Source organism: Porites lutea, chromosome 9 (assembly GCF_958299795.1).
Source record: "Porites lutea chromosome 9, jaPorLute2.1, whole genome shotgun sequence".
NCBI lineage: Eukaryota > Metazoa > Cnidaria > Anthozoa > Scleractinia > Poritidae > Porites > Porites lutea.
In genome coordinates, this window is record NC_133209.1 from 31,933,492 (window position 1) to 31,943,369 (window position 9,878).

The 9,878-nt window shown below is 35.0% G+C and overlaps 1 protein-coding gene across 2 annotated transcripts; it reads right to left on the minus strand.

The window, feature by feature from the left end:
- Positions 1–745: 745 nt before the first annotated feature.
- LOC140947543 (protein SGT1 homolog) lies at positions 746–8,619 on the minus strand. 2 transcript variants are annotated; one of them, XM_073396681.1, is made up of 12 exons: positions 8,585–8,616; positions 8,439–8,514; positions 8,153–8,243; positions 7,681–7,750; positions 7,219–7,289; positions 6,574–6,627; positions 5,985–6,028; positions 4,919–5,142; positions 4,139–4,235; positions 3,353–3,460; positions 2,480–2,570; positions 746–1,236 (listed from the first exon to the last, which is right to left on the minus strand). In XM_073396681.1, the coding sequence occupies exons 1-12, from the start codon at positions 8,605–8,607 to the stop codon at positions 926–928; spliced, it is 1,260 nt and encodes a 419-aa protein (XP_073252782.1). In that variant the 5' UTR covers positions 8,608–8,616; the 3' UTR covers positions 746–925. The 2 variants fall into 2 exon arrangements, with proteins under 2 accessions (XP_073252782.1, XP_073252784.1); XM_073396683.1 differs by having other exon boundaries at positions 747–1,236; positions 8,439–8,487; positions 8,585–8,619.
- Between the last annotated feature and the right edge of the window lie 1,259 nt (positions 8,620–9,878).

Here is a 9,878-nt window from a genome sequence, read left to right on the forward strand (position 1 = left end):
AAGCCTGGTCCCAGGCTAGAAAATAAAGAAGGGCTTTGAAAAAAGATAATTATAGCAGTGCTGATAAAAATAAGTATTGCATGGACTTTGGAAATTATGTAGAAATGAATCGAGCCAGGCTGCGACTGAACATTTCAATAATAATTTATTCACAAATTTTGGGCTCTACACATAGTTATTCTGCTATTAAAAAGTCAAACTTCTTTTACAGCAGAACTAAAGCCACCTGACATTTTTGCATAAGCATTTTTTTTGCAGTAAAATAGCAAGTAAAGTAAGGTGGGAAGCAACAAAACCTGCAAATTAGTCAGGAAACATCAGCTTCAATCTGCTCATCATTGCACTGCTAAAGTTAAATTAAGTAAAACGTCATAAGAGCTTTCCAAGCAATCATTACCAGTGGTGTAGAGTGGGGGTAAAAACCATCCTTCAGAACTGACTTTTCATGGCTTCTCTCAGAGGTTTAGGTACTGTAAATAATATCATGATGGTTCCTAAGCACTTTAATTTTATGAAATGAAATTTAGGAAGTTTTTGTTTTTTTAACATTAGGGCCATTTATACGAGGAAAGATAAGACGCGTCTTACATAAGACGCGTCTTAAATAAGACGCGAACTTTCCGTATAAACGGCACATTTCATCTAAAATAAGACGCGGCTTAGCTAACACGCGTCTTATTAGATAAGACATGCTCATATAAATAGTACAGTTCGCGTCTTATTTAAGACGCGTCTTATTTTTCCTCGTATAAATGGCCCTGTTGAGCTTACTTGAAAGTTAAAAGCCATGATTGTAGTACCATTCTACACCACTGCTGTTTAACTTTCTTTTGATGAAGTCTTGGAATGCAGTTAATGCATGCGTCTACTGTAACTAGGAAAAGCATGGTCACAAGCCATTCACACTTCACAGTCCTGACTTCCTTTAGTGGTCCCACTTTTTCCATTCCATGCCATCAGGTGGTTTACAGTCAACATGCCCACGTTTAACCTCATCCCAGTTAGTGCTCAACACTGTTCCACCAGATTCAACAAATGACTTGTTCATGGCTCTACGAACTTCTTCACTTCCATCACCATAAATTTGTTGAAATAATTGATTCAAAGCTGCTTCTCCTTCAAGTTTTTCCTCTTTTTCGTCCTTTGCTATCTGTGCTGCAAGTTTATCCCAGTCTTTACCAACATGTCTTGATGATGGGTATTTATGCACTGTGGAAATGTCACTTTGAGATTTCTCTGAAGTGAAAAGAAATAGATGTTCATGATTTTTGTCCCTTATCATGTAGTTTGCTACTATTATTATTATTATTATTATTATTGTTATTATTATTATTATTATTATTAATTATTATTAATTATTATTTGATATGGTCACATGATACTGGCTTGTAGATACCCTGTTTTGACAGATGTCAAATGACCACAACATGGATAGGAAATATCAGATTCCAGGATGCCACACTAGCTAGAAAGTGTGACTTTTAATTTCCCAATGGTGTGGATGGACGGATGTACGTACAGTCATGTTCCTATCAAAATATCTCGGGTAGACAGTGATTTTGTTACAAATAGTTATGGGGAGACCTGGGACTCATCTTGCGAAAAATAATGAGTCCCAGTCCATAACCAATGAGTCCCAGTTCAAAAAACCAAGGTGTCATGCTTGGGTCTTTATGTAACCAGACAGACAGACTGTTTGGAGACAGACACTAAAGCTCTTTATTTCAGTTTACTGAAATTAAGATATGGTCCTATATATTTAAAGCACAAAAAAGACTAAAATAAATATGCACCTTTAAACAGCACCCACAGAAATCGCATGAACAGGATATTCTACCAAAAAATCTTCAAATTGATCAACCATTCTTTGCGTCCTACAGGACGCTTTTCATGAATTATCTTGTGTCATTGGGGATTTTTATACGTCAGGGACACAGGATGCAGAGGTAACAAAATCACTGGACTGATAGCTATTTGCAACTTACACATTTCTTATGATGCAATTTGTTATTTCTTATTTCTCTTAGGACTAACAAAACAAAACTTTTACAGAATTTAGTGGGGACAACAAATTGCATCATGGGTAATGAGAAAGTCACAGATCAAGCAATGCTTCGCTGTTATGTGGATGGCTGTGTGAGAGGACTGGAAGATGCACATGTATATGTAGCAAGTCTTGCATTCTGATTGGCTATTTGACCAGGCTAGATGGGAATGTTGATTGTGTAGCAACCACTCACAATAAAGTTCAGGACTCGCAAGCAAACCTCAAAACCACACTGCTGCTATTTCCAGTTTAGTTTTCTTGTGCCTTATTGGCTATTTCCTCACAGTAAAATGACATTTCATAAAATATTTCTTGTGTTTCACAGTAAAACCATAAGAAATTTACAATATAGCTGACCATAACTGTCTGTTTGTGGCATTTTACATGTGATAATGATTACACGTTTGCAGGCTTTGTATCAGCAAGACTAACCTTGTTTAGGAATTGGCTTAGCTTTCACTTCATCTTCCCCTTCAAGAGATGACCATCTTATTCCCTCAGCTTTTTTCATCTTTAGTTCAATCTGCAAAAGGACATGTTCAGTAACCCTGATCTCAACAGAAATAAGTTTAGTGGTATCTATAGAAAACAAAAATGAAGCATTAATTTTTTCTACAATGAACTTCTCAATGCAGAACTTCTTCAAAGTGGAATTAGGCACTTATCTTATTATAAATAAATAAATAAATTCCATTGTTTTGTTTATAAACAACTGAAACAGCAAAATAACAAATGTTAGCTTGCAGGGTGCAAAGAAAGTCATTTTTACAGCCTGCCATTCGGGCAAGCTGTAGCTAGCATGTACCAGAACCACAAGTCATTTCAACTAGCCCCAAAACCCTTTTTGATTGGCAGGATTGATTACAATCCTTCCGTTATTTGAACTTCCCAAAAAACAACACTTGCCCGTCGGGCAAGTTAAGAACAAAACTCACCAGCCCGATAGCAAAATCCACTAGCCCCGGGCTATCGGACACGACTGTCTTTGCACACTGGCTTGCAAATTGTTTAATAATTATTTTTTGCTGCTGAGAGGGCACTGATGAATCAATCAGGGGGTGGTACTTTCAAGTAAACAATAATACAGCATGTCTATAGCCTCAGCAGTACTAGTACAAGTTATGGCTACAACTCATTTAGTGTAAACTGCCAAAAAATTATGTCACATAAGCATGTGTAAGAGTGAGTACAAGTACAGTTCTGATCTTCAAATAGTTTTTGGAATCTCATCATCAGGCTTTGATCAACAAGTGCCAACATTTGATAATCATTACTGTTTCCATAATGACATTATTTTATTTTTACCTTTGTTGTCATGATTTTTGTTTTACACTGTGAAGGAACTATAGCATGAGCAAGGTCCAATTCCAAACTGAAATCACTACCAGATGGAAGCTTGACTGTTGCACTCAACTAAAATGCAATTTTAATCAAAATAATCATGAATAGTAATAGATGAATATTCTTCTGTAGCACAGCTTTATAATCTCAGGATTATGACAATAATAAATGAAGAAAAAATTATATCTATGATACAAATAATGCATTGGAAACAAATAATCTTTACAGTTGCAAAGTTTATGCAATAAATATGTTTTGGGCCTTCTTGATATGATTAATTTTTCATGATATTCTCAACTTCTCCCTAGTACTCCTTAATAATAAAAAATTATTATTATACTACTAACATTTTATAAAATAATTATTTTGGATCAACGAGATTAAAACCCAAGGGAAAACAAGTTTGGTCATTTTTCTAATATCCATTTGATTGTTATGAGAAAACACAACAGCATTTTTGCCAGGTTCAAAACTTTGAAAGTGGGTTCAGAGCCATCTTAATTATTATCATTGTTTTTTTTTTCTGGAAAATTCAAGTTGGCTCTGAAACATCCCTTGAGACTTCCTCATTCTTAAAACTTTGACTGCAGAGATGGTGGCACAAAAGGTGAAAAGGACAGATTACAGAACCATTAGTTTTTAAGCAATGATTGTGGATATTAGAAATCTCTGGCTCTAATTTGTTAATCGGCCAATCCATTGCGGTGGCTTCCCATTACCTTACTTTATAATCATACTGGTTCAACTTACTGTTTTTTCACCAAACTCCACTTTGACATTCTCTTGCTTTGTGTTTTTTATCATAATGGTTATAATAACATGGGTTTCTGTTTGGTACCAGTCATATCTAGTAAAACATGTTTAAAAAGTGTTAATGGATAACTAGACATGCAATGGACCTTTCTAGGGTTTCTTTCAACTTTTGACAGAGGCCAGTTAGGAAATATCTGTCACCACTGAGAGGAAGAGTTTTTAATTAATAATTAAATTGCCAAATTTGAAAGTGATTTGTTAAAAAATTATCAAGATACATGCTGTATTATATAATCTCCTCTAACTCTCAAAATTTTACAGACAATTGAACGATGAGAGCACAAACTTGCCCCACACTATACAAATGACTTTTCATTTTCACAACTTTCAACTCTGCAGAGCTATATACCAAAGCATCAAACCTGAAAAACTGCTCTGACTAAGCAGTTTTCAAAAACTAAACAGTTTATTTCTATCTGTTTTACCCTTGTCCAAGTTAGTCCACTGGTGCCTTGTTAAAATGTATTTTGCTATAATTATAAAAGTCATTTACGTGTGAATGTTCTTTCTGTTAAGTAGAGGTCATCTCAGTTTTATAGTAAATTATCACACTCTTTCAGTTTTATATCTCACTAAATTTGGTGCCCAGTTGCTTTTAGTGCCTTTTTGTACATTTGTGACAGTGCTGAACTTATAGCAATAAAGAAGTGCAGATCACAAAATTTAGTGCAATAATTAACTAATTAAAGCCATCTGTTTTTCTTTTTTAAACATTACCTTGGTTTTGGAGGCCCCACTTTTGCCTGAGGTTGCTCCTGACGCGATTGAGACTCAGAAGTGGCAGTAGACACTGCTGCAGATGTGTCAGCCACAGATGACGTAGTTGAGTCAACACTTGCAGAGACAGGTTGTTCACCATTAACTGCACCTTGTGAGTTGGCTGTCTGATTTGTTGTTTTCTGAGTTGCTGGTAAATCTTCAGTGGCAACACCAAAAACAACCTACAATGAACAAAAAATTAGTACCTCCACAATGTACTTGCATTATTGCATGGTTCGCACTCTTTTGAGCTCATCAAATTCCATGACTTTCCATGACTTTTTCCATGACCTTTTCAAGATTTCTATGACCTTAGTTTCAGTGGTCACTTTCAAATATTTTCAAAACTTTCCTTCTTTTAGGGTATCCATGGATCTAACTCAGTTCAACAGACACAAGCTCTAGTGTCCACTACAATCCATGTCATTTAGTTACTCGCCATTATCTTACATTGTCCATACTTTGACATCTGCAGTATTTAATCTATCTAGCAGAACTGAAATTTTCCATGACTTTCCAGGCCAGGAAAATGAATTCTTCAATTTCATGACGATCCAGGTTTTCCATAACCTGTACAAACCCTAGTGCATGTATAATTATTGGTGTTTTGTGTCAACGTCAATTCTTATGTTCAAAGTTGGTTAATTCAAAGCCAGTGAGATAATGTCGAGTAAAAAGACCATTAGTCATTAAAGCCACTAAAATGTAGACATTTCTAGCCGCCAACCATAGTTGCCAGCAAGCAAAAACTGACAGACACAAGAGGTATACCATGAAATATCCTACCCATGACTTGATTTTTCTTTGTATAAACACATGCCTTTATTATTTGATAACATTACCAGTCAATTAATATGTAATGTTAGAATAATAGGATAGCTACAACAGATAATTATGTTTTGCTCTCTTACAAATTGTATATAGAGGAATCAAAGAGTCTCAGAGATAAAATGCTCGTAACTCTACTTGACTTTTATGAAACAATACTATGAGGCATAAGTACATGTAACTACTAAGAAAATACCTCTTGAGCAGAAGCTGGACCAAGTTTTGTTTCCTTTTCTGCCACTGGATAAAAAACAAAATTCAACTAATAAAAACGACATCAACAAAGAAGAATATGATGTAGGTACAACACAGATTTTTTAACCCGATGACAAGAAGTGAAGAGAATGACTTGAAAGAAGAACTGATAAAGACTGTTACATTCATCCTGTCGTAAAATCTGTAAAAGAGAAATCCTCAACAACAACAACAAATTTGATGGTTAGGTACTAGCTAACTATAATATTATGTACTATGCTAAAATGACAGAGACACTTACAATGAGGTATGCCATAATAACAGGAAATTAACAAATGCATGTGAATTGAAAAATAAAACAAGTTATTTTGCTGAGTGCTTGTACAATGTAGCAATAAATAAAAGCAATAAATATTGAAGCCCAATTTATGAATAATTAGGGCTAGGAGACAAAGGAAATAGAGAATCAACCTAGGTTAAAAGCTTTAAACCTGAATTTAATTTTGACCTGTAACACATATATCCTAGTAAAAAAAACAGTGAAAAGATTAATTTTACCTTAAGACTGCATGTTCTATCAAAACACTTACAGTCTAACTCAGCATCACACTTTCTAATCCACATTTTTAGTTCCTTGTTTTCTTCTGCAAAAGATGGGAATAATAGAAAAGAAACAATGTATTATTACACTGTTTTTACCCAGCCCATTCAAATGGACGATATTAAATCTGCATGGCTCACAAACAGCAAGTACAATAGACAAGATTCTGTTGGAAAGTTGAGAGGTGTTTATGCACTTTGTTTTGCATGAGTGGTTGCAATGTCTTGGTCTGACAAAAATTTATAATGATACTTATAATAATAAAAAAAATCACCAATTATTGTTGCTTTTTCAGCTTGGGCCAGTCATGTGACCTATCTTCAGCCAAAATCATGGGATACAACCCTTAATATACAAGAGATGAAAGACCAAAACACAACTAAAGAGTCAATTTTTAGCTTTTTTTAGAGTTCAATACAACGAAAGTATGCAAGAGAAAACTCTGTACAGTGTCATCCCCACACATATCCACTCACGGGCTACTACGGGAGTTAAATATAGTAATTCTTTATTTAGCTCATGGTAAAATTATAAAAGTGCGAGCTGGGAAGCTAAATAAACTGTTAGGTTTTCTAGTTAGCTTCCCATCATATGTTTTGCCTATTTTACCAGTCATCTTTATTCCCCTACTCACTGTCAAGTTGTAAAGCATCTAAAAAAACCTGCTTGGCAGCAACAAAATCATCAAGATGGAAAAGAGCAATTCTGCAATCAAAGACAAAAGAGCAGAGTGAAACTGATTACTATCAATGTCAGTAGCAGTCACCAGTGAATGTCAAGATAAGACCTTTTTTTCAATCTTGCTGTAATGAATAAGTTGTCCAGTCTGTCCAAATGTTTTCTGCTACTGAATCAGTACCACATGAATACAATGTGCTGACCTCAGCTACTACAATTTTCCCAAGACCAATCATTTTTTCAATCATCATTATCAAATTTCTTTACAAAGGATCTTCAAACTCATGGTCCTAAGGTTGTCAGCAATAATAGGAAATGACTACAGCAAAATATAAGTGAAGAAGGTACTTTTAAATTATTATTTAATAAATAAATAAATAAATAAATAAAAATGTACAGAATGTACTCAACTCCATACCCTTTTCTCAAGTGTGCCTTGCAATTTTGTGGTTGCAGACTAACAGCTGAAGATGCATCTGCAGCAGCAGCTACAAATATCATTGACAAAAAATTGTTGTAAAGATATTCAGCTAAAATCCTAGCAAAGCAAATGTGACAGGCCTGAGGCCAGGCTATTAAAGAAGGTTCATACATTTGTTGTAATTTGCACAATCCAGCAATTAGTATAGGTAATAACATGATTTGTAGAGATATATGGCATAAATACCACGAGTGATATTTCTAAATTGTTAAATGCATAATTTGACAGGCCTTTAGGCAAGTGAAATTTGAGACAACTCTGAAATATCACAAGTAGTATTTATGCCACGACTTTCTTTGCATGCTGGTTTGTCTTATCAATTACCATGCCCCTCACTGGAATTCATAAACAAAGAACACTTCTACATAAGAAGTGCATGTTGTATACACTGTAGCATTACTTCAAATACCTTGGTTATTTGAAAGCTTCATGTAAGCTGCTGCTCGTTTTAGGTAGGTCTCTGCATCATACGCGTTTAGTTCTAAAGCTTCTGTGTATTTCTGCAACACAACATAAGCTTTAGCTACCTCATTACAATTTATATTGTTATTTTTCCAAGTTATTATTTTTTATTTCACTATATCTACATGATATGTATAGTACGCACCATTCACTCTCATTCGTCAACATCGCACTTCACCTTATGTTATTAAATAACATCGTGACGGAAAGCGTATTATTTTAAACCCGTTTACCTTTATAGCAACTTCAAAATCGTCATCAACGAAAGCTTCATTCCCTTCTCTGCCAAAAATGAAATAAGAGGGGAACCTTTCGTCAACCAGTTAATCATATTTATGTCTTTTTAACGCTAAATGAGAAGAAAACATAGGATACGTACCTTACAAGATCGCTTGCCGCCATTTTGGACAGTGTAAATGTAGCCCAGCCTTCCTTGGCATCCTGGCCTGCAAGCGAATTGTCAACACAGGCAGCCCAAGCGTAATATGAGAGCTCGACTTTCTCAACGTCCTTCGCCTCTCATTTCCGGCCGCAGAAAACACAAAAAGTCTACCGCTCGCGCTTCGCGCTCGCGAATTAATTTGAGCTCGACTTGTAGGCAAGTATATATGAGAGCTTGTGTGGAAAAAAGCCTGAGTTTACATGGCAAATAAAACTTTCATCAGTCTCATCAAATGAATGATGCATATTTTCCTCCCTGAACACATTTAGCTTTCCGTTTAAGCTAATAAGTTGGTAAGCAATAACATCAACAAAGATAGATTTTTCTACCGATAACTTGTTTTGGATATTCTGACCAATCAGAACAGAGTTACGCTCACGAACAAGCTCGAACAAAGGTAACGTTTTGGGCGAAAAACCACAGCCAATTTTGCTTTTTACCTACTTAAAAATTTTTTTTGGAAGATTAAATTTGTCCCTTTGCTGCCAGCCAAGATTAGTCTACAATTCCGTGCAAAAGAAAGACGATTACTATGGGCAACAAGACTGATTGTAAAAAAGAAAGACAAATCAGCAGAAAAAATGGAGCGAGAGAGAAAGAAACTAAAGTTGGCTTGTTGACCCAATTAATTGTGTAAGTAATGCCAGTTTGTTTTTTTCGCGAATTGTTTTAATGACTTGTAACTAATTCATTATTCATTGAACGTTTTGTTTTGCTCTAGCGACGCTTACAACGCGGCCAAAGGAACTGATTAAAGTTGTTTTTCTTCTAAGGCCGCTTTAATTCTAAAAGTTGCTAAAAACTTTCGAAAACGTTTCTTTCTAGGGTTGAACCAATGTGGTCAATATTCAAAAGGAAATTCTGAATAGGGTAGGAATATGGTTGATTTCAACTAAGTCTCAACCATTTATAAATGTTTGTATTACCGTACGAAGTTTTTCCGTGGCCGGAACGGTAAGAATTTTTAATTTCTTAAAAAAAAATTGACAGATGAAGTGTCTATTTTGCTTTTCTGATCATTAATTAAATAAAAATGCGATTCAACCATCCCGGCCAGATTCATATGAGGAAAAAAAATAGAAAAAAAATACTCTATTTAATATCTACTTTGTGGCATCTCGCCATCACATTTTCAGCTTTCTCGTTTTTCTTGGACTTGACCTAAACTGGTCACTTGACACAAATATCTGGTTTCTTACGTAACAAGAAAATTAGGGTTAGCGATTTTTTC

What these genes read in the sequence shown, in the direction of transcription:
- LOC140947543 (XM_073396681.1), bottom strand. Translation starts at nt 8,607, where the DNA reads ATGGCGGCAAGCGATCTTGTAAG. An exon ending in GAAGCTTTCAAATAACCAAG is followed by an intron (nt 7,751 to 8,152) that starts GTATTTGAAGTA and finishes TGATATTTGTAG; the next exon opens with CTGCTGCTGCAGATGCATCT. An exon ending in GTGTGATGCTGAGTTAGACT is followed by an intron (nt 6,029 to 6,573) that starts GTAAGTGTTTTG and finishes TTTTTTATCCAG; the next exon opens with TGGCAGAAAAGGAAACAAAA.